Source organism: Dromiciops gliroides, chromosome 2 (genome assembly GCF_019393635.1).
Source record: "Dromiciops gliroides isolate mDroGli1 chromosome 2, mDroGli1.pri, whole genome shotgun sequence".
NCBI classification, from domain to species: domain Eukaryota; kingdom Metazoa; phylum Chordata; class Mammalia; order Microbiotheria; family Microbiotheriidae; genus Dromiciops; species Dromiciops gliroides.
Genome location: NC_057862.1, coordinates 407,043,288 through 407,068,659, shown reverse-complemented (window position 1 = coordinate 407,068,659; position 25,372 = coordinate 407,043,288). Strand labels below are relative to the sequence as shown.

The 25,372-nt window shown below is 41.0% G+C and overlaps 1 protein-coding gene and 1 non-coding gene across 3 annotated transcripts; both read left to right on the top strand.

Annotated features, from left to right (window-relative positions):
* The first annotated feature begins 2,401 nt into the window (after nucleotides 1-2,401).
* C2H16orf78 (chromosome 2 C16orf78 homolog) lies at nucleotides 2,402-23,778 on the top strand. 2 transcript variants are annotated; one of them, XM_043982224.1, is made up of 4 exons: nucleotides 2,402-2,698; nucleotides 6,637-6,769; nucleotides 17,592-17,838; nucleotides 23,631-23,778. In XM_043982224.1, exons 1-4 carry the CDS (start codon nucleotides 2,402-2,404, stop codon nucleotides 23,776-23,778), a joined length of 825 nt encoding a protein of 274 aa, XP_043838159.1. The 2 variants fall into 2 exon arrangements, 1 of the variants encoding a protein (XP_043838159.1); XR_006354723.1 differs by lacking the exons at nucleotides 2,402-2,698; nucleotides 17,592-17,838; nucleotides 23,631-23,778 and adding an exon at nucleotides 5,447-5,563 and having other exon boundaries at nucleotides 6,637-6,753.
* On the top strand, nucleotides 23,087-23,193 carry LOC122744773. Its single transcript, XR_006355120.1, has one exon. It is a non-coding gene; the product is annotated as a U6 spliceosomal RNA (small nuclear RNA).
* Nucleotides 23,779-25,372: the final 1,594 nt, after the last annotated feature.

The following is a 25,372-nucleotide window of genomic DNA, read 5'->3' as shown; positions in this document are numbered from 1 at the left end:
CTTTGAACTCAGAATTTGGTGGAACTGATTTTATCTAGAAACTGAGCTAATGAATATATAAAATTTTAAAGGGTTTGCACAAACAAAACTAATGTAGCCAAGATTATTAAGGGAAGCAGAAAACTGGGAAAGATTTTTTTGAAACACGTATCTCAGATAAAGGCCTCATTTCTCAAATATATAGATAAATGAGTCAAATTTTAAAAATATAAGTCATTCCCCAATTGACAAATTGTCAACTGATATGAACAGGAAATTTTCACATAAAATTAAAGCTATAATCATATGAAAAATGCTCTAGATCACTATTGATCAGAGAAATGCAAATTAAAACAACTCTGAGGTATCACCTCACACTTATCATAGTGGCAAATATAACAAAAAAAGGAAATGTTGTTGGTGTTGGAGGGAATGTGGGAAAACTGGGATGCTAATCTACTGTTAGTAGAGTTGTGAAAAAATCCAGCCATTCTGGAGAGCAATTTGGAACTATGCCCAAAGGGCTATAGAATTGTGTATACCCTTTGATCTAGCAACACCACTGCTAGGTTTATATCCCAAAAACATCCCCAAAAAGAAAAAAAGAACTATTTGTACAAAAATATTTCTGGCAGCAATTTTTGTGATGGCTAAGAATTAGAAACCAAAGGAGTGCCCATCAACTGGGGAATGGCTAAACAAGCCATATATGATAGTGATGAAATATTACTGTGCTATAAGAAATGACAAGCAGGATGATTTCAGAAAGGTCTGGAAAGAATTGTATGAACTAATGTATAGTGAAGTGAGCAGAACCAAGAAAACATCGTGCACAGAGACAGCAATATTGTTTAATGAAGAACTGGGACTGACTATTCTCAGCAATACAATGATCCAAGACAATCCCAAAGGATTAATGATGAAGCATACAATTCACCTCCAAAGATTGATTGAACAGAGACTGAAGCATGCTATTTTTCACTTTCATTTTTTTCTTTTATTAAAGTTTCTATACAGAAAATGACTGATATGGTAATGTTTTACATAATTGCATATGTATAACACACATTGGATTGGTTACCACCTGAGGGAGGGAGGGAAGGAGGAATAAAATTTGGAACTCAAAACTTTTGGGGGTTTTTTTGTGGGGCAATGAGGGTTAAGTGACTTGCCCAGGGTCACAAAGCTAGTAAGTGTCAAGTGTCTGAGATTGGATTTGAACTCAGGTCCTCATGAATCCAGGGCCAGTCAGTACTTTATCCACTGTGTCACCTAGCTTCCCCTGGAACACGAAACTTTAAATTAAAATGTTTATTATTAGAAAAAAAAAAAGAAACTGAGCTAAGATATGAACCCAATCCCACTCCCATCCTGAGAGACTAAGGAGGTAAAAGGGGGATTATAGTTCCCCTGATGTTGGGAAGGAATATTTATATATTTGTTCTTGCTATAGCTTTGAAATAAATATTCCTTCCTAAAAGCTAACCACTAATAAGTGGTTAAATAGAACTGGGTTGCTTGGACTTCTAAAATTGGGGAGTACAATTGGTGCAGGCTTGAGCCAATGACAGGTACTAGAGACACCCCCCCAACTTCCTTTAAGAGTGTTGGAAACGAGGGCAGCTAAGTGGCAAACAGTAGATAAAGCACCAGCCCTGGATTCAGGAGGACCTGAGTTCAAATCCAGCCTCAGACACTTGACACTTACTAGCTGTGTGACCCTGGGCAAGTCACTTAACCCTCATTACCCTGCTCCCCTCCCCCCCCCAAAGAGTACTGGAAAGCCCTTAGGGGAGGGGTGAAATGTGAACAGATCTGGCCTTCTGGCAGTGGGGGCAAGAGTCATTGAGCAGAGATCACAGCTAATGAAGGGGATATTAGGATGTTAGCAACTTACATATTATGGACAACATCCCGCTTCTCTTAATATAGCCTAACTTTGCATTAACCTTTTTCATCTATGCTATTACTGTACCTTTGACTCATAATGAGCTTTCAGGCCATAAATCTTCTATATACAAAGTGTTGTGTAGCTATACCAAGTATAACTAATCATTTTGGGATTTGAAGGAGATAACGCTAGGGGCACAAACCCTAATTTTTTTCTGGAGATATTTTTCACACCCCATCATGTTGCATCTACTTACCCATCTTTACTTTTACAGATAACACTGAGCTTGGTGAAGAGAATGTCTCTCAGAGAATAGGCCAATTAAAATATGGCATTAATCTTCGCTACCAAGCCTAAGGCTCTCCTTTCCCATAGGATAAGTACTGGGGAGTTTGAGGTCAGGTCAACTTCTTTCCTAACCAGGGAGCTATCCCACAAATGACCTCACAATTCCCTCTCCTATTAGTCTCTGCACCTGGCCATGAGGACCTCACAAAGTAGGCAACAGGGATCGTGGGATGCCTCACCAAAATGTCAAACTTGGCACCATGGTCTTCCTTCTTGCCTCACACCACAAATACTATGGAAAGACCTAGCATTTCATCCTGGTCAGGAAGAGACAAAAGAAAAGGCATCTATCATGTCAAGCCAACAGAGGTCACTAAGATGTCAGATTTGAAACCAATTCACTGGGAACCTACAAAGCAGAAGATGGGATGGAGGGCATCCAGGGAAAGTAAACAGTCAGACATAGCACACATCATGGAGAGGCTCGAACGGAAGCAAGGGAAGACCTTGGCTGTTGCCCACAAGAAAGATAACTACCAAGTATGCAAATGGGACAGGGAGAGGGGAAGACTCTTGGAGGGTTTACATTCTAAGTGTTATGTAACTAGGACCCTTACCATCTCTCCTTTCATTTAGAACATAATCTGGGGGCAGCTAGGTGGTGCAGTGGATAAACCACCAGCTCTGGATTCAGGAGGACCTGAGTTCAAATCCAGCCTCAGACACGTGACACTTACTAGCTGTGTGACCCTGAGCAAGTCACTTAACCCCCATTGCCCAGCAAAAACAAACAAACAAAAACATTTAGAACATAATCTGACTTACATGGGGTGGGAGGGGATGGATTTAAACAAGAGCCCATTGTCCTTGAACAGCCACATACCTGTGGAATTTCATCTCCTTTCTATGGAGGATGCTGCCTGCTTGCCAGGTCATAGAACCCCAGTGAAAAAAGGCCTTACAGACTTCATAGGGTCCAACCCCACCCCCCAATTTTATAGATGGAGGAAGCAAGGCCCAAAGAGACAAAATGACTTCCTAGAAGTCACACAATGAACTTGTGGCAGGGCCAAGATGAAATCCAGGCCTCCTGACTCTTGTTCAGCCCTCTTGTCAGTGAATGCTGCTGCCTCATTCCATACCCCGTGCTGCAGGATTGGTGGTGTTTTGTACTTCCGGCTAGTTTTTCTTCACTCTTTTCCCTCCCATAAGCACCCTCTAGCCCTTTTCAAGCAAGCAAGTACTCTTGCTACCAGACCTATGAGAAAGGGACGAACTCTTTCACAAAAGCTGAGTTAGTGACTTGATGGTATTATGGGGATGGCCAGTGGAAAGTAGTGAGGGGAAAGAGGAGCAGGATTTTTTAATTCTAAAAGAAAGCAATTCTTAGACTCAAAGGATGCATTGTGAAATGTGTGCTCACAAGCATCAGCTACAGATAGTTGGGGGCAGAGCAGCTTCTTCACCATCTCTGAACTCATACCTGAAACATGAATGGCATGGTGAAAAAAAGCATTGGTCTAATTAGGGTGTAGTCTTGGGATTGAGTCTTGATTCTGTTATCTCTTGGTTGTGTGTCTATGAACAAATTGTTCACTTACCTTATGTGAACCTTCATTTCCTAATATTTAGTATAGGAATTGAGATAGATGGCACTTGTACTACCTACCTCTCAAGGCAGAGACCATAAAGTGAAATGGAATTATGAACTATGACTATTAGCGCTCTTTCCCCTACCACTTTCAATCCAGCCAGTCCTAATTATCAAGTATTTTTTCCTAACTTATGTTTATGTTTTCCTAGTAAATCAGCTCCTGGTATATTACTTAGGAAGGTTTTTTTCCAAACCAAATAAAATTGGCATTTTCCGTAACTGATCCCTAGAACAGCAGAGGAATTCAAGTGAGACCACTGAGATCTGAAAAGTCATAGTCACAGAGGTTAGCAATAATTGGAGGCTTAGTTGCTGGTCTTTCTCTGTTGATATTCGTGAGCCAAGGCCTCATAACCATTTGCTACACAGACTGCCAGTCCAAAAGGCAGCCTGCTCTTCACTCTTCAGATTGATGGAGTTAAAGGATGGTTTTGCAGACCTTAGTGATCTGGCTACATGCACAGAATTCTTCCTCAAATGTTCGTGTACATAGACATAGACTATGGCAGGATTTAAATCCAGTTCTTCCTGATTCTGAGGCTAGCTCACCCATCTCATTATGCTATCTATGCTTCTAGGATCAACTCCTGTTGATGAATCATATAAGCTACTTGAACCCTAGGCAAGTTTCTCAGGGCCCTAGGAAAACTCTCCAAGACCTTATCATGGAAGAACAACAGGTAGATGAATGGAATGAAATAGATGCTTCTTCCAAATACACACTGCTACAAATCAAATGGCTTGAGGTAGCCACTAAGAGCCAGTGAATATTCAGATTGGGTGGGTCATTTGGTCTTCTCACTGAGGTGGGCACCAAGAAGTCAGAGCTGTAGGACTGATCATGTCCGTCTTTTGGTTTGCTCTTCATGGGCAGTGCCTAGGACTTGGGAAGCAGATAGAACCAAGTTACAGGACATAGGGAACATTGTTATTCAGCTAATACAGCAGTAGTTACTCCAATATCTCTTGTCTCTCAGTCCATGCTCTTCCCATTAATCCACATTCAACCCCTACTCCAACCTCGGGGGACTGGATGAGCACTACTCTTAGTTGACTCAATTCTTCCATGGACAAATTTCACAAGGGGAGATGAAGGCCCAATGTCCCCTTTGTTAAATGAGTCCTGCAGTGACTTGTAAACTGGTAGGAGTTTTCTCACTGAGTTCCATATATTAATGAAATCACAAATCTGCTACCAAAATGAATGAATGAATACTTGGGCTCACAGACTTAGAGCTATAAGGGATCTCAGAGGCCACCTGGTCCAAACCCTCCATTTGACAGATGAGGAAACTGAGGCCCAGAGAAGTTACAAGGTGACAGAGATAGCAGAAGTGGGATTCAGAGCCAGGTCCTCTAAATCAGCACTCTTTCCCTGACACCATAACAGTACCAATCAGTTTGTATGTTACCTCAATCTCCATAGAATGCAAATTCCTCTTAGGCAGGGGCTATGTGATTTTTTCTTTGTACTCCCAGTGCCTTACACACAATAAATACTTGATAAAATGCTTATTGGATTGGATTACATTGGTCTAACTATCTGAGCAAAGATCTAGGTTCTGCTTCTAAGCCCTGTGACTCCTCTCTTCCATGTTCCCTCTGACCCTTAGCTGATTAAGACCAAACAGTCACTGGAAAACCTGAAGCACCTTCAAGAATACAGGATGATTCAAGAAGAAAAAAAGCTGAGAAAACTGTTACTGAAACCCACAAGGGACTACCAGCTGGACAGCTTTCCCTACATTCCGGTAACTGGTTCCTTCCTCTTCCCCAGTCCTGGGCACTGCCTAGGGAGAGCACACCAAAAGAAAGACACGGGCAGTCCTCCAGCTCTCACTCTTCAGTGCCCACCTCACTGAGCAGACCAAATGGCCCAAGATGACTATTCACTGACCTCAAGCCATTTGATCGGTGGCAGTATGTATTTAGGAGAAGTGTCTACGTCACTCCATCTATCCATCCATCCATCTGTCCATTTCTTTTGCCCTTTTCCTTGTGAAATCACAGATACCCCCATCCAACCTCCCTTGCCATTCCCCAGCTCCTCACACACACACACACACACACCCTCCCAGAGAACCATGGGCAGGTAGGATTTCATTCCTAAATATGCCACCTCACACCAGTTCACCATGCCTTGGTTCATTTCTCAAAGCACTCATACCACTTATTGTCTCCATTTCAAGACACCTCTTGTTATAAACCCCATCTGGCAGGTGATTATTAAGGCTTGTAGAGGTAGAATGATTCAGTCAAATTTATTCAGCTAATAACAGCAGAACAATTCCTCAAACCCACTATCTCCTGTCTCTCATCTATGCTCTTCCCATTAATCCACATTCACCCTCCACCCCCACCACTCCTATCTGGGGGCACTGGATGGGCAGTACTCTCAGTTGACTCAGTCCCTATGTGGACAAATTTCCCAAGGGAAGGTAAAAACCCAATATCCCCTTCATTAAATGAGAGTGATTGCTCCTACCATACATACCTTGTGTGTTTATTGTATGACTCAGACAAGATCCAGGCTGAAAAAGGGGGGTCACAAATAATTGTTTCTGAGAGAGGAAAGGGTACAAGTTCCCTGGGTTGTAAAAATGGAAAGGACTAAAAACTGACCCACCTTCCTGGCCCTTGTGGAGACACTTCTTAGAAACTCCTATGAACTTGGCTTCCTAAGATCATAGCTTGGGAGTTGAAAGAGACAACTGAAGGTCATCCTTCTGCTTAGCTTTACTCTTGAACAGAGGCAAGATATGAAGGTTCTGGGGCCTCTTTCCCCCCAGACCAGAATTATGATTCCGTTTTCTCTTGTACTAAGTCCTTCCTGAGGAATGCCCTGAGACAAATGAAAAGACCCTCAGAAGAGTCTTCTACCCAAGATCCTGATGTTCCCAAGGTCTTTAGCAGCTATTTCACCACTTTGAAGGATGCGAACAAGAAGTTAATGGGAGGTAAGTGGGAATAACATTCTTGAGTTGTCCCCCAAACTTGGAGAAGAACTCTTCCTGTTTCTTAAAGGATGTACACACCTTCCCTAAATCATGCCTCTACCCATGGATTTTCTTGCTCTGAAGAAGTGAGGGCTTAATTGACAATATTCTCTTGGGGTTTTTTGGTTTTTTGTGGGGGTTTTGTGGTTTTTTTGTTGTTGTTTTTTGCAGGGCAATTGAGGGTTAAATGGCTTGCCCAAGGTCACACAGCTAGTAAGTGTCAAGTGTTTGACACTTACTGGATTTGAACTCAGGTCCTCCTGAATCCAGGGTCGGTGCTTTACTACTGTGCCACCTAGCTGCCCAACAATATTCTCTTAACAGCTGATGGGAAAAAGCAGGGAATGTTCTTGGTCAAGCAGTGAAGTTGGCCAAGTTGATCCTTAGCAATCCACTCCCTCTCTGCTGTGCTCTTCCCCTTTCCCTCTAGTATCTGAGGGAACGGTGATAAAACTCATTTCCTCTTGAGATATTGGAGAAGCAATGTTTTCATAGAATCATAGAAATTCAGAGCTGAATTATGCCAAGTCATTAATAATAATAATAGTTGAGATCCATGTTGCACTTTAAAACTTGTAGAATGTTGTGTATGTGTATTATCTCAGTCAACCTTCACAGCTACCTTATGAAGTAAGCACTATAGATCAGAATAAGAATCACCCAATCCATTCCATTAATTTCATTTTTTTAAACTTTTATTGATACCATTTGTTCTTATACTAGTTTTTTTCTAATTATGTACCCTAACCATCCTAGCTTCTCACCAACTTCACAGTGAGCCTTCTCTTGTAACAAAGACTGTCAATCAAAACTGATCAATGCAGTGACAGCATATACAGCATTCCATACCTATAGTCATCTGTTGTTGTTTGTTCTTCTTTCTTGAAGAGGGCCATGACTATCAGGGTGATGTCATGACTTGCAGTGAATTGTATTTAAGTGAGGGAGGGCTATGCAAGGTCAACAATCTCACTCTCTCTTACAGAGCCATTTGGGTCCAGTAGCAACATCAGGATGACTGGAGATGGCCCCTAGTATTTAAGACAATTAGGGTTATGTGACTTGCCCAGGGTCACACAGCTAGTAAGTGTCTGAGGTGAGATTTGAACTCAGGTCCTCCCAACTTGAGGGCCCATGCTTTATCTACTGTGCCGCCTAGCTGCCATAGTCATCTACCTCCTTAAAGACAGGAGGGCAGAGCACTTTTTTATCTCTAGAATCAACACTGATCATTAAATGTACATAATCCTGAGCTTCAACTGATTGTTCTTTCTTTTAAATTATTCTAGTCATTGTGCATATCATTTTTCTGGTTCTGCTTACTTTGCTCTGCATCAGTTCGTGAAAATTCCCATATTTCTCCAAAATTCTCATATTGGTCCTTTCTTGCAATAATATTTAGCCATAAATGTACCACTTCCATGTTCATGAACTATGACATTTCCTTATCTGATCACAGTCTATTGTCATTCCCTCTGCCTGTCAACCCTTAACCCTTTTCTTCAATCTCACCATGACCTCCAATCACTTGACCCCTTAGTTCTTTCCCAAACTATAAATCCTGTGCTAGCTACACTACTCTTTTCCCCATCTTGACCCCTTGAGGAACCAGTTCAACTCTACACTGTCCTCCTGAGTCCCTTGCCCCCTCACTGTATCTTGCTGTTCCAGTTCTCAGCCTTCCATAACTTCCTCCATCTATTGCCTTCACGCCTACACAAGAGACACTAAAGAATAAATGGATGGGGGCAGCTAGGTGGCGCAGTGGATAAAGCACTAGCCTTGGATTCAGGAGGACCTGAGTTCAAATCCAGCCTCAGACACTTGACACTTACTAGCTGTGTGACCTTGGGCAAGTCACTTAACCCTCATTGCCCCATAAAAATAAAAATTTTTTAAAAGAATAAATGGATGGGTTCAAGCTTTAGCTCTTCCTTTAACTCAGTGTAGGCAACCTTACCAAGAAACTTCCTTCTCCAGACCTCAGTTTCCTCATCCGTCATATGAAATAGAGATTAGTTCATCTCTAAGGTCCCTTCTAGCTCTGATATTTTGTATCTTGGATTCTACAAGAGAGAATAACCAAAGTATATTAACACAACATTTAAAAATACAAAAAGAAGAGTACAAAAAGAGTGGTCAGGGGGCAGCTAGGTGGCGCAGTGGATAAAGCACCAGCCCTGGATTCAGGAGGACCTGAGTTCAAATCCAGCCTCAGACACTTGACACACTTACTAGCTGTGTGACCCTGGGCAAGTCACTTAACCCTCATTGCCCTGCAAAAAAACCAAAACAAACAAACAAACAAAAAGAGTGGGCAAATGGATGGCTGTACTCTTGTTGGTCAGGGGGTCACCCTCTCCATTTGGACATTTGACAGTTCAACATCCCTTCTTCCCTGTACTGTGGTCCAGTGATATTGACTTCCTTACTGTTCCTCAAAGAAAATGCCTAATCTCCCATCTCTAGGCATTTTTACTGACTTTCTCCCATGCCTGAAAAGTTTTCCCTCCTCATATCTCCCTCTTGGCTTCCCTGGTTTCAAGTCCCAGCTAAAATCTTACCTTAAATGAGAAGCCTCTTCTGATCCCCTTTAATTCTAGTACCTTTCCTTCCTCTGATAATTTCCAACTTAGGCTGTATTTTGCTTATTAATTCATAGTTGTTTGCACATTGTCTCCTCTATTAAACTGTGAGCTCCTTAAGAATAGGAATTTTTACCTTTCTTTGTGTCCCTAGAACTTAGCATAGTGTCTGGCACAGGGTAAATACTTAATAAATGTTTGTTGACTGACTGACCAACAGATGCTGGCTCTTCTACTCTCCTTTTTAAACCTTCTTTCCTGGTCACCAAAGCCCTCTCTGTCTTTAAATTTCTTTACAATTAACTTTCTACTCTTTCCAAGATTACATTATCTTCCATTGTAAATAGCCATTTCTCTTTTATAGGGAGGTCCTTTCAGATTTAGAAAATGACTCGATCTTATCATCATTACATTTACAAGATGTCTCAAAGGGAGGGTGTCTCCCCTGTACATGGCTAATCTCAGCCAGTCCAGGGTGATTCTCATTACTATCTCTTTTGGAGCATGATACTTTCTGACTTTATTGCTCATTTCTGAGGATGCCTCTCACTTGGAGCCTGCAGTTCTCAATGCATTACAAGACACTTTGCTCATCTATATTATTAATCCATTATGTCAGACCTGGGTCCTACCACACCCCAGGAGTCTTACCAGTTATCAAAAAGTATCCAGCACACTGTGAGCAAAAAGGATGAGATATATGATGGGGAAAAGGTAGTGAGGATTATGGGAGTTAGAGCTAAATATTTTAAAGTTCATCTCATTCAACCCGTCCCCCTCATTTATCAGATGAAGAGACCCAGAAAGGAAGAATGACTTGCTCAAGGTCACATAGGTAGCAATTGAGAGGTTTTACTGATACCTTTTATTATCCATATGTATTTGCAAATTCATCTCCTAATAGAAACACCTCTTCTGCAGAACCCTCCCTTGTAACAAAGAAAAATAGTTAAATAAAACCAACTAACAAAGTGAGTACCTCTGACTGTGTATGAAACAGTATGATTGATTAAGAGGAAAGAAGTGTGTATCATTATTTCTTCTACAGACTTGGTTATTGCATTTAAACTGAGTTCACTGCCTTGCAACATTGTTTTCATTTATATTCTTCCAATCATTGTATAAATATATATTGTTCTCCTGATTTTGCTTTCTTTTAGGTGCATCATTTACTACATCTTCCCATTTTCTGAATTCCTTCTTTCACCATTTCTTATATTTATTTTTCATTTCATTTACATATCATAGTTTTTCAGCCTTTCCATAATTTATGTTTTATCTGCTTTATTTTCATTTTATGCTATCATAAAAAGTGCTGATATGGATATTTTGAGACATATACATACATACATACATACATATATATATATAAAATATATATATGGGTCCTTTCTCTCCATCATTGACTTTTTGGGGGTATATGCCCCAGAATGGAATTGCTACATCATGTTTTTATCTTGTGATTTTCTCTAATTATTCTCATTTTTTTTTCTTTTAGAACAGTTGGGCCAATTCACAGCTCTCCCAACAGTGTATTAGTGTGCCTTCTACCTACAGCCTCTCTGGCATGTACAAATTTTCTCCTGTATCATCTTTGCCAGTGTGCTGGCACAAAGCGAAAGCCTAAACTTGTTTGCATTTCTATATTTCCCTTATTATTAGTGGCAGTGATTTTTTCACATGATTGTTGACAGTTTGTATTTCTTCTTTTTAAAATTGTGTTCCTATCCATTGACCACATTTCCATTAGAGGATGATTGCTTAGTCTTACATATCTGTGTCAAATACTTATATACCTTGAATATCAGACTATTGTCAGAAATCTCATTCAATAGTATTCTCATTCTAGTTGAAATAATTTTTCTTGTAAACAACTTTTAAATTTGCATAAGTCAAAATTATCCATTTGGTCTATTGTGGTTTTCTCTATCTATTGTTTGGGTTTTAAATTCCCCTACTACACATAGTTTTAAAAGCTCAGAGGTAAAAAAATTCACAAATTCAGAATTGAAACCCAGGTCCCCTGACTCCAAATTCAGTATTCTTTCCAACACACCATGAAAAGCATTGATCTAGTATATAAGGAGACCTGGGTTATCTGTCCTGGCTAATTTGGTCTGTGACCTTTGCTCACTTTCCATGTATTTGTAGTCAGAAAACCTGAGTTCAGATCTTGGCTATGAAATTTAATATTTGCATGAACTGGAGCAAATCACTTTACCTCCCTTGTCCTCAGTTAGTTCATCTGTAAAAATGAAAGGGTTAGAATAGTCTCCAATTTCCATTCTAGCTTTAAATCCTATTATTTTTGTTATCCTTAAACATTCTCTGAGGCTATAATTCTAAGTCCTAAAAAGACCCAGGGTAAGGGGACCTTGCCATCTTTTCCTCTTGAAGCTTAAGCCATCCAAAGTGGAATGGGGCCAGGGGAGTCCTGAGGAATATTAGAAAAAATGCTGGGGAAAAAAACAAAAACAGAAAAGGGTCTCCCTTGACTGACCTCTTGCCAGCATCAGTGAGTAAAGACAGACTGTAAGCAGGATAGCTTTCTTAGTCTCTGTCTCCCATCTCATCTCTCAATTTAAGAGTCTGCATTCTGAGAGAAAAGACTGGGGCATATAACATTTTTAAAAAGAGAAGACTCCAGGGGGGGAAGGGTAAGGGGGAGGGGACCACACTGCAATCTATAAATACCTGCAAGGTGACAATATAAATGAAGGAAGGGAATTCTGCCACCTCAGAAGGCATAGGATAAGGAGCTGACAGCCTGGGGCCAGAGGCAGGCTGAGTAGGGAGAGTGGGACGAGGGCCAAAGGGACCCACAAGGCAGGAGCCCTTGGGCATTAGGGAAGAAGGCTGGAGGCAAGAAGGCAGGTGCAGTGGCCGCCTCCCACAGCCACAGGGAAGGGGGAACAGAAGTTTGTGAAAACAGTGGTGGGAGTAAAGCAGCCACAGTCCTCCTGAGAGCTCACGGGGCTCCTCTGATTTGACCTATATAGCAGCTCTCAGCCCTTCCAGCTGCCTCCGTCTTCAAATGCAGGGAGCCACGTGGGCTCGGGAGTGGGGAGGCCTTTTTTCTTCCATTAGAAATGATGGACTCCATGGGTTTTGGGGGGGTACTGACAAAGATCAGGTCAGATGCTGCTTTCTTCCTGTCATTTTACTTTCCTCCTCCCTTACCCCCCCCAAAATGTTCAGAGGCAAAAGCAAAAAACAAAAAAGCAAAAAAATATATATATTTTTTAAGAGGCAAAAGCAGCTCCTTCTATAGCAAACGTAAAGATGTTACTTTCCAGAAACAAAATGACTAAAATCATCAGAAGAGAATCTTATCCAGGAAGGAAAAGGCCCATTTGGATGGATTCTTTTGGGCACTGGGTTGTGAGTTCCTACTATCAAAGAGGAAATGACCAGAGAATGACTTCTAGACTTGAAGGATAGAAATTAGAACAACAAGCACATGGCCTTCAGAGGTCCCTACAGGTCCGAGGAGGGAAGTGATAGAATATAATAGAAAGAGGACTATAAGAAGTGACAGAAGAACTTTGTTCCAGTCCTTGGTTCATTCATTAGCTCCTTACATGACTTTGGACAAGTTGCCATCCCCTCTGTAGGTCTCGGGTTTCCCCTGTGTAAAATGAGGGGGTCTGGACTAGGTCATGGAATGTCAGAGTTGGAAGGGACCTGAGTGGTCATGTAGTTCAACCCACACAACAGAAGAATCCCCAGCATAACACACCCTCAAAGGGTCATCCAGCCTCTTCCTGAAAAGTGCTAAGGAAGGGGACCCCACTAGCTCTCAAGCATCTCATTCTATGCAGGGACAGCTGTAATTGTTAAGAAGTTTCCCTGACCCTGTCTCTGCTCTCTGGTGACAGACAGAACAAATCTAACCCCTTCTCATGAAAACCCTTCAAATGTCTGGAGGTGGTTAATTATCATACCCCATCCTGAGTCTTTTCTTTTCTAGGCTAAGGATCCTCAGTTCCTTCAACTGGTCTTGATATGTCATAGAGTCAGGGACCTTCTCTGAACATACTCCAGCTTATCAAAGTCATTCTTTTTTTGTTTGGTTTGGTTTGGTTTTGGTTTGGGGGGGGGGATTTTTTGTGGGGCAATGAGGGTTAAATGACTTGCCAAGAGTCACAGGCTACTAGTAAGTGTCAAGTGTCTGAGTCCAGATTTGAACTCAGGTCCTCCTGAATCCAGGGCTGGTGCTTTATTCACTGTGCCACCTAGTTGCCCCAAAGTCATTCTTAAATCACAGCACCAAAAACTGAGCATATCTCTCTGGATTAGTTCTGAGGAGGGCAAAGTACAAAAACCATCATCATTTCCCTATCTCTGGAATATCTGGCCCTCATAATGCAGCCCAAGATGACGTTTGCTACATTACATTCCTGACTGGTTCATATTGAGTTTGCAGTCCATGAAAAGTCCTTATTAAGTGAGAATCATATGCAGAATAGAATTTCCCCTTGTTTGGTTCCTCTAAGACTTAAAGGATGAAATTATCACTAAAGAAAGTTAAGAAGTTACTAGCTGGGGCGGCTAGGTGGCACAGTGGATAAAGCACCGGCCCTGGATTCAGGAGTTCCTGAGTTCAAATCTGGTCTCAGACACTTGACACTTACTAGCTGTGTGACCCTGGGCAAGTCACTTAACCCCATTGCCCCGTTAAAAAAAAAAAAAAAGAAGTTACTAGCTGTTCTGCTTTTGGGAAAAGAAGCTCTAGCAGATATCTGGATACTACTTATAGCTCCCATCACTACTATATCATGCCTCTGGGATAAGTTCATTGATCTGTTTCCCAAACGCGTCAATTTCCTCTTTCTGTCCAGGTGGTCTGTAGTATATTCCAATGACAAAATCGTTTCTCCCTCCATTGACCTTCACCCAAATACACTCAATCATGCTTCCTCACTCTGGTTCCTGGATTTCCTCACGTGACTATATTTTCTTAATATGTAATGCCACCCATGGCTGATCTCCTCCTCCCTGATCCTTAATAGTTTATAGCCCCTTTGATTAGATTTACAAGATACCTGGCAAATATATTCTCACTAACTTTTGTGTGAGATGTAGGCCATCTCTGGTCAGGAACTCTATTGTAAGTTCTGATCCAGAAATCCAAATCCTATTCTTAGACATCATCTACCCACTTCCCAAATTATTTTTTTATCTTCTGCATTCCTTGCCTTCAAAGGGCAACAGCAAGGAAAACAACAACCTATGTACCTATGTCCTTCAGTTTCTGACCTAAGACTATAATCATTGGCAATATTTTTTTAGATTCCTTCTAGAAGTGTCATTTGTGTCCAAGTGAACCCAGAAGTGGGTTATTGCCACCTGTTTTGATAAGTCTTAGGAGGTTCTCTGTTATGTCTTAGATACATGCCCCAAGATACAACAGGCACTCTCTATTATCATTTTTAGGTCAGAACCATGGCTGTCCCAGCTCTACTTTTTCCACCCCTAGGGTCTTTAGAAAGGACCTGAGAAATTATTTAAGATCTCAGAGATCATCTAGTCTAACCCCCTCCCCCTTATTTTACAGGGAGGCTAACTTGACTTACCCAAGGGCATCAAATATGGGATTTGAACCCAGGTTCTCTGACTCTGGAGCCAAAGCTCTTTCCACTGTACCACACTACCATCTTCTCATTTGGCTTATAGTGAAGGCGCATCTTCCAATTTCCCGCAGCATACTTCACTTTCAGCTCTCAGACCATTCAACATCAATCAATAATTATTCCCTTTACTGCCTTTTGTAATGATTGGAATGATGCCACCTACTGGAGACTTGCTGTGGGAAAGCTCCACCATGAGGAAAATGCCTCAGAGGTATTATGGCTTTTCCTTGGAGTCAGGAAATGACGTTTGCTCATGGGTGCTGTCTATCAAGGCTACCAGCCAATCAACTTGAGGAGCCTCCTATGGTCTGGGAGGAGACAGGAAGGAGGAAAGGGAGCCTGCGCAGAGAGCACTGGGGCTTTTTGGCTTCCTGACTTGATGGTGGTGGCAGCAGAGGACTTCACAGGAAATTTGAGGAAAGATAGGAATGCCAGGCTGTTAGAATTCTGTTCTCAATCTTTTTCTTTCTATTTTCCAATAAACCCTTAAAAACCTAAACTCGTTTTATCAGTGATTTTTAGTCAGTTTCCCCCAAAACTGGGGGAACAGATTAGAATCCACATTTAGAATCTTAAATTACACACTTTGTAGGAGGCAACATGATGCAACGGGGAAAAAACACACAAGACTAGCTAGGGCCACAAGAATTGAGCCCTAGTCTCAACCCCGCCACTAATTCCTTCTTTCTCTTTGGGTGAGTCTCACACCTTCTCTGGGACTCAATTTCCTTCTCAGTTAAAGGAGAGGTTTGGACTAAATGATTATCATAGATTTAGAACTATAAGGGACTTTAAAGGTGCTTTTAATTTAACCACTTATTTTCAAATGAAGACAATGAGACCCACAGTTATTAAATGGTTTTCCCAAAGTCACCTGGGGAATAAGTGGCAGGGCCACGATGCAGAGACTTGTTTTCTGACTCTAGGTCCAGCACTTGGCCTGCTCTGTGAGGTCCCTCCCAGCACTAACAATAATAACCTATCATTCTCATCCAGGACGTTCAAAGTTTGCCCCAAATCATTCTTTGTGTCCTGAGAACCGAGCTCAGTACATTACATGCAGTAGGCACCTAATAAATGTTTCTTTGGGGGTGTTGATTGGCCCTGATTTCTTAGTTACAGTGGTTACTCCCATGAAGGCCTCAAAATTGTTCCTTTGCTCCACTTTTGGCAGGAATGCCAAGTTTCTCTTGAAATGGTAGCTCCAGAGATTTACAACTGAAAAATGAAAAAAGCCTTGTAAAAGGAGGCTCCATTCACATAATTCATAGACCATGAGGACTAGGAGTACTGTGGACATCTAGTCCAACCCTTTCAATTTACCCAGGAAGAATCCGAGAAACAGAGGAGGATGTCACTTGTCCAAGGACACACAGCTAGAGCTAGCAGGTGCAACTTGAATACAGGTTTCTTGACTCCAGGTTTAAATGTTCTTTCCATCCTACCATCCTGCTTCCTAGACTGACTGTGAGTTCAGTCTATAGCCAAAGAATGATGCACTCATTTGGAATTCCTGGAAGAGAAATGAAGGACTAGAGCTCACAGAATTGCAGTTTCAGAGCTGGATGAGGCCATTGAAACTCTAGTCCAATCCCTTGTTTTACACGGGAGACTCAGTAAGAGGAGTTGATTATCCAAGATAGTTTGAAAAACAATCATCAAAAGAATATATTTCATTAAAATTCTGTTGGGGTCTCTGCCTCCTACCACCCTTCTTTTCTTCATCCCAACCCTGTAAAGGGCTAAAATTCTAGCTAGTCTGTCTAAAATATCTAATGAGTGGTCGCCAATAAATTATAAGCTTTAGCAAGAGTTAGACTTTTAAGCATTTATTAAGGAGAATAAGAATTTGGTGAAGAGAAAGAGAAAGGCCTAGATTCATCTATCTATCAAAGGGAGAGCGCATTTCTTGCTCCCTTCTCCACCAGAGTCCTGAGGAAAGAGAGCCAGAGCATCCACCTCGCCCCTTCTTCCTCCCACAAGCAAATGTCACTTCCTGACACCAAAGAAAAGCCGCATGTTCTTGCCCTCAGAGGCCTTCTCCTCATGGCGGAGCTTTCCTACAGTAAGTCTCCAGCAGATGGCATCATTCCAATTGTGACAACCCCAATACCTTAATGGTATATTCCAATGATGATTATATATTGCGTGGTAGAGTAGAAAGACATCAACAGACCTAAATCTGAGTTCTAGCTCTTTTTACTGTGAGACCCTAAGTAAGTCACTTCTCTGGTACTCAGTTACCTCATCTGTAAACTTAAAAGAAGTCTCACCCTATACTTCATAGAGTCATCTTTTTCTTTCTTCTTCTTCTTCTTTTTTTTTTTTTTTTAGTGAGGCAATTGGGGTTAAGTGACTTGCCCAGGGTCACACAGATAGTAAGTGTCAAGTGGCTGAGGCCGGATTTGAACTCATGTCCTCCTGAATCCAGGACCAGCGCTCCATCCACTGCACCACCTAGCTGCTCCCATAGAGTCATCTTAAGGAAAGTTCTCTATAAACCTTTAAAGTTAATCCAGAAGTAAGTGTTATTAAGATTCTTCTTACTTTTTTCACCCTCTTCAGACTTAGATGGACCAGAAGTTGTAATGTCAGCAACCCCACGGATGAGTATACCACGTAGAAGCAGCATGGATCCTAATAGCAACCAGTTTATGCAGGACACCTTTTCTTCTTCCCGTAAGGGGGTTACTCCAAAGGTGACAGACCCCTCATCTAGCTTCCAGGGGTATGATCGGAAGATGAAGAGTCCAAGTGTAAAGCCAGAGGCAACCTCCACACTGTTGAAGCCCCAGGAAGTCCTGAGTTGTAGGTGAGGAAAATGGTGGCAGGGAACAGGGTGTGGACACTGATAGCCAAGGGTCTGCTAAAGTAGATCCATTGGCCAACTGAATTCCTAGAGGGCAATGGTCTCTTCTCTTGCAAATTACAAAAAACAACAACAACAACAACAATACCAGAGAATGACCTGACAGACTTGATAGAGGAAATAGACTTATTTATTCTGTTTGTTCCTAAAGAACAGAGCTAGGAGAAATTGGGTGGAAAAATCAGGGAGAATGGTATTAGCTCAACATAAGAAAGTGCCTCCTCACAATTAGAACTGTTCACCAGTGGATAGTGAGATAGTGATGTGTATAGAGATAGAAGTAAAAATAGAAATAGAGATGGATATGATAGTGGATAGTGATATATATCTCTATAGATATAGATATAACTCTATATAGATATATATTACAATATTCCATCTATATATAGATAGATGGAATATTGTGGGCATCAAAAGACAGATCCTGGATTCCTGCTTAGACATAGTTCACCAACTCACAGAAAACAGTGATTCTGTGTATGTGTGTGTGTGTGTGTGTGTGTTTATTTGTTTTTTTGTAGGGCAATGAGGGTTAAGTGACTAGTAAGTGTCAAGTGTCTGAGGGTAGATTTGAACTCAGGTCCTCCTGAATCCAGGGCCAGTGCTTTATCCACTGCGCCACCTAGCTGCCCCCGAAAACAGTGATTCTAAAATAAATCTAAGGAACATTTGTGATATAGAACATATGATATATGTCTAGAAGAATGAATTCTTACCACATTTTAGAATGACTCCAACTAAACTTAGATATGATTGCTAAGTTCTGCTGGACCTCTAACTAGCTTCTACCAGTTTCTGGCCAAATAGACTTAAAGCTCCAGTTTCCATGATTAGCCCAATGTCTTCTTATCCCTACTACCGTGTTTGACTTGAATAACTGTACTAGGTGCTATTTGCTCCGGAGATGATCTAATTATTGCAGGTTTTAGCTAGATTAGGCATCATCTAACCCATCTAGCCTATTATATCTAGCATGTAGTCTTAAGTGGCCCAGTGGATAGAGTTCCAGTCTTAGAGTCAGGAACACCTGAGTTCAAATACTGCCTCAGCTACTTACAAGCCATGTGTGACCATAGTCAAGTCACTTGAACTCCCTGCATCTTAGATTCCTCATCTGAATAAGAGGGAGGAAAATAATAGTACCTACTTCACAGGGTTGTTGTGAAAATCAAAAAAGGGAATAAAAGTCAAGCACTTTGCAAACATTAAAGTGCTATACAAATGGTAAGTATCTTGTTAATCTTGCACCTCTTCATTGTGTATATGGGGGAAAAAGAAGCTCACCAAATTCTCAGGCCACAGAAGGCAATCAGCCTTCCAACCTTTGGACATTATATGGATGGAAATGACTCTCATAGAGAAGGTTTCTATTTATTGTTTGGGGACTGACTATAATTTCCTTCTCCGGTCTCTTTTACAGGATAAGGGAGAACACCATAGCAACACAAACACTTGCTTTTTAAATCAAAGTCATGATCATCATATCACCCTAGATACTGTAATGCTCTCCCCACTGTTTTATGTCTGATCAAGTCCCACCCAGTCTTCCAAGAAAAAAGTCAAAGCCTGTCTTCTCCAGAGAGCCTTCTTTGTTTCTGATACATATTGCAGTAAGAATGATGTTAAAAAATGTGGGGTCAGAAGAAAGCTGACTAGACATGCAAGATGAACCCCTGGGGTAGCTATCTACCTGTAGGCTTCCCATGGATCTAAGAGCTACACTTTACTCATTACCCAGGGCTGATCAGGTTGTACAAAATCAAATCACAGTAACCAGATTCACCAGAGGCAGCTAGGTGGCACAGTGGATAAAGCACCTGCCCTGGATTCAGGAGGACCTGAGTTCAAATTCAGCCTCAGACATGTGACACTTAATAGCTGTGTGACCCTGGGCAAGTCACTTAACCCTCATTGCCTCGGGGTGGGGGGGAGCTAGAAAGGCAACTTATCATGGCATGTGGTGGAGAAGCACAATACTTTGTGCTTGCTGCCCAGGGCAACCCCTTCCTGGTACCCATGACTCTGAATTTATATTTATTTCTGAATCTCTATTTATTATGGACTCACATGTCTTTTGCCAGTATTATATAAGCTCCCTCAGGGCAAGCACTGACATTTTGATCTTTGTATCTTTAATGCCTCACCCAGAGCCTGACATGTAGTAGTCCCTTCATAAATGTTTGTTGTTTTGAATTGAACTAGTTATCAAAAAATTACTTGGTGAGCTGGGTATCAGGCCAAGAGGAGTAACCATTTCTGCCAGCCTATGTTAGAGCTTGGTGGCTCTCCTTAGTTTCAATGAAAAGGAATAGCTTATGTTAATAGAGCCTTTGGAGTTTACAAATCACTCTACATACATGATCTCACTTGATCCTCACATCAACCCTGTGAAGAAAAAGGTATTATCATCTCTGTTTTATAGATACAGAAACCAAGGCTCAAAGGTGGAACAGGGACAGCTAGGTTAAAGCACTGGCTCTGGATAAAGCACTGGCTCTGGATTCAGGAGGACCTGAGTTCAAATGTGACCTCAGACACTTGACACTTACTAGCTGTGTGACCCTGGGCAAGTCACTTAACCCCAATTGCCTCACCAAAAAAAAAAAAGTGTCAGAGGCAGGTTTCAACATCAGATTTCTTCTGAACTCCACCTTCACCATTCTTTCCATTGCGCTACATGCTTCCTCTCATTTGAGAAACTGATATTTTCTGAACTGCTTCCCAAATTTGGGGGTTCTCTTTGTTTGGAGGGTGCCCTAACCCTAAACCCCTTCACCAAGTGCCTTCACAGTCTGGACTCACCACTGAACCCTTAACAAATACTACTTTGTGTTGTTGTCAGCTGTTTTCTAACTGCCTGGGTGTGCCTTCTCCTCAACCCAACTCACCACATGCTTCTGGGGGTCAGAGGTCATGTCTTCCACTTTCTTCCATTTCCTTTCTGTGTCTGACACAAAACTGATAGGACAGTAAATATCTGTTGAGTGAATGAATGAGTGTCATCCAGTTTAGCTCCTTAGGAACCAGCCAGAGAGTCACTAAGGGTTGTTTAGTATCCATGGTATCACTTCAATAGCCCATTAACAGAGGTTGGTCCACCATTTAGCTCTCTTCTATCCTGGCTCAGCCATATATTATGTTATTTAAAATACAAGTAAGCTAGAGTGTTTTGAGGTCACTAACAAAATCCTGCTAGTGCATCAGAATCTTTAAAGAGTGATTTTGGGGCAGCTAGGTGGCGCAGTGGATAGACCACCGGCCCTGGAGTTGGAAGGACCTGAGTTCAAATCCAGACTCAGACACTTAACACTTACTAGCTGTGTGACCCTGGGCAAATGACTTAACCCCAGTTGCCTCACCAAAAAAAAAAAAAAAATAGTGATTTCAATTCAACAGGCATGTATTGAAGCCTGTGCCGTGGGAAAGACTTCACATAACTTTGAGCAAGTCCCTTCTGCTCTCAGAGTCTCAGTTTCTTCCTCTGAAAAATGAAGGGGGTTGGACTAGAGAGAATTACAGGAGCCGGCAAAGGCAATGTGCGGACATACCTTTCTGGAAAGGCTAGACCCTGAAGGAAGAAAATGAAGAGTTAGCTGAAAAAGGGTTGGGGGTGGGGAGAAATGGCATGAGATTTGTTCATCTAATGAACATTTCCTCTTCCATTGCTTAATGCAGACTTACCCTATCTGTGGAGGAAACTCATTTACTTGGGGAAGTATGATAGTTCTTCATTATAAAGCCAGGGGCTGGGGGCTGGCAGCTCCAGAGGGAGGGGGAGACATAGTGACAGAAGATAATCTATGCAATGAGGAGCATGAGTCCGTATAACTGATATTTACTAGCTGTGTTCCATGGGAGAGTCTTCACATTCCTGAACCTGAATTACTTCCACTTTAAAACAGGGGTAAATAACATCTTCAGTAATTCCTCAGAGGATTGTAGGGAAGTTCAAATAAGATCATGTGTGAATTTGGCTTTGTAATCTTTATATCCCTATGTAATTCTTTATCATCATTATAGTAGGAGCAATTGTAGTCTCTGGGATTAATCAAGGTACCTGTTCCTCAGTTTCCTCACTTGTAAAATGAGAAGGTTAGACTCAATGGCTTTGAAGGTCCTCTCTCCGTGTGTCTCTATGTCTCTCTCATGTGTATATGTGGGTATACCCACATATACACATATTTATTTATACATATACATATATACCTATATATAAATATATGTGTGCATACATACACAAACATATATGGTGGGTCAAGGAACTTTAGAGGCATGTAGTCTAACCCTCTCATTTTACAAGTGAGGAAACTGAGGAACAAATGACTTGCTTAAGCTTTCACAAATAACAAGTGACAAAAGGAAGCTATAAGTGTTCCCACTAGAACAATAATAATGTATTATATATTAGTATAGTATATATTATAATATAATCATTATATATACACCAAACTATGGGACACATGTATGTATGTATCTATATGATTTAGAGCTAGAAGGGAATCACGAATCTTAGTCCAATCCCTCATATTTACAGATAAGTAAACTGAAGCCAAGAAAGGCAAAGTATTGGTCCAAGATCACCCAACAGCAATGAGCAGAGTCAGGATCCCCATCCTGGTCTTCTGCCTGTTTCCTATCAACCATGCTGTGATTTAAAATGTCCTTTTAACACCAATATCTGAGGGAGCATTCATTTTGGGGTTTTATAGAATATTTTGTTTTTCCCTAATTACTTGTGAAAACAATTTTTGACATTTTTTGTGTTTTTTTTTAAGTTTTGAGTTCCAAATTCTATCCCTTTCTCTTTCCTCTTCCCCCTCCTTGAGAAAGTAAGCTATCTGATATAGGTTATGCATATACAATCATGTAAAACATTTCCATATTAGTCATTTCATGGAAGAAAACTCAAGCAAAAGAAAGTGAAAAAAGTATGCTTTGGTCTGTATTCAGATTCCACCAGTTCTTTCTCTGAAGGCAAATAGCATTTTTCATCCTGAGACCTTTGGGACTGTCTTGGATCATTGTATTGCTGAGAATAGCTGTCATTTAGTTGTTCACCTTAAAATATTACTGTTTTGTGTACAATGTTCTCCTGGTTCTGCTCCCTTCATTCTGTCTTTCCAGGTTTTTCTGAAATCATCCTATTTGTCATTTCTTATAGCATAATAATATTCCATTACAATCATATTGTGTGCTCACTTTGGCAGCTCATATACTAAAATTGGAATGATACAGAGAAGATTAGCATGGCCCCTGCACAAGGATGACAAGCAAATTTGTGAAGTGTTCCATATTTTTTGGTCCAAGATAGTTCCAAAGGACTCATGATGGAAAATGCTCTCCAAATCCAGAAAAAAAAGAACTGTTGAATCTGGATGCTGATTGAACCATACTATTTCTATTGTTTTTGTTGTTGTTGTTTTTCTTTTTTGAGGTTTTTCCTTTTTGCTCTGATTCTTCTCTTATTACATAACTAATACAGGGGAAAAAATCATTACGCAACTTGTTCAGCCATTTCCCAATTTATAGACATTCCCTCAATTTCCAATTTTTAGCCACTACAAAAAGAGATAGTTAGCATTCATTTTGCAAGGCCCCAGATTTCTCAGCAGCAAAGTCCATACTTTCCAAAGGGAATACAATTTGTTTGGGACATTTCCAATAAAGTACAAGGATGCAGAGACATTTTCACCTTTACACAACCAAAAATCTTTTTCTTTTAATTTCTCCTATAGGTACCTGCGCCTCTCCAAGAACAATGTCCAGACTTTGCTCAAGCTGTGTAGAGAATCAGGAATGGATATAGATATTCATCCTCACATGAATGAATCTGAAATGAACGCCAACAGGATATTCAACCGAAAACCTAGCATAGCCCTCTAAGTCGCCCTTTCTCTTTTACTAACTTGGGTCCACTTGAGAGAAGGTGACACTGCCTATCAGGCAACCATGCAACCAGCCACTAATTTTGGGACAGAACTGATATCCTAATTTAACAACAGCAACAGTCAGAAAACCAAAAGTAGATTACAATATTTGCATATTATAATGATTTGCGTTGTTTCTCAGAGAAGAGACAATCCAGGAGACCCCCATTGCTTAGTTTTCCCAAAAATATTACCCATAACCAATGATAGAAGCTCCACACTCACCCTAAATTGGCTCCAAACATGCAGGCTTCTTAATCATAAGTCAATGGCTCATTTTGCCCCTACCCAAAATTCTCCTTGGAATATCAGGATCTGGCTCATGACTCTCAAGGTCCAGTCCCTTGTAAGAAATCAAGGCTACCAAAGCATTAATACAGGTTTATTAAAAGGCATGTGAAGGACAGAGAAAGGGCTAATTGCCTTCAATGCTTCAAGGATCTATAATTTCAAAGCTATAAAACCTCTTTCCCCTGATTAAGACCCCAATCTCTCTTGGAAATGGTGGTCTGTAAATTGTTGTGACCAAAAAAAAGGAACTCTCATCACCCTCATGGGCAATCTGGTTATAAAACCCTATAAAAACAAGCCAGGCTGGTCCTCAGACAACAGAAACTCATTCTTCCTTTAAGCCAAAATAATCCATCCTGATTCGCAAGTCTTCCAATGTGGATTTTTTTTTTAAACTGCAGGAGGGAAAATGCAAAATCAGAGTTATAGGAAGGGCCCCAAAGAACTGATTCCTTTCGTATCATACTCAGTCTTGTGCTCACACCCCCAAGCTTGCCCTGTACCCAAGAATTTATGGTATGAGCCAGGCATTTGCTTGAATTGCCTAGTAGTGAGTTTATCTGCACCTGTCTCTAAAACCCTTGTGGCAGAGACATTTGTAGCATTGAGGGTCTGGGTTCTTTTTTAGGGGGATCTATTCATTGATTGACTTGGGCCTTCAAAACCTAGAAAAACCTATACTTTGAAGATTCTAACAGATGTGCATCAACTCTATCACTTTCAAACACACAGAGGCTACTATATAGTTTTATTGAAGGAAAACCAACAATTATTAGCTATTATAGAGTACAGAACATCTTAGTAAGAAGGAGCCTTAGAGATTATCCAAACAACAACTTCTTCATTTTATACAAGGGGAAACTGAGGCAAAAAAAGTTTATTTTTCAAAGTTGCACAATAGATTAACAAGACCTTCACTAAAAGCCCCCATGTCTTCTGACTCTGTTAGAGTCTAGAACATTTCCCACTGTACTGTATGGCTTTTCACCGATGATCCTCTTATATAATTCCTATAATACAGAAGGTAGGAACCAGATGTGGTCCCTTCTTCCTCAAAAAATTGTAGGGCCATGTGTCTTTTCCTTTCAGAACCAAAGGCACCCCAATACTATGGGAAGGGAGAGATGAACCATATTTTAAATCCCCATAGAAACATTGAACTATAGATTGCCAGGGATGGAAGGGGTCATAGATCTTAACCTACCTCAATCTCCTTATTTTAAAGATATTATTATTACCATTACCATTATCATTATCTC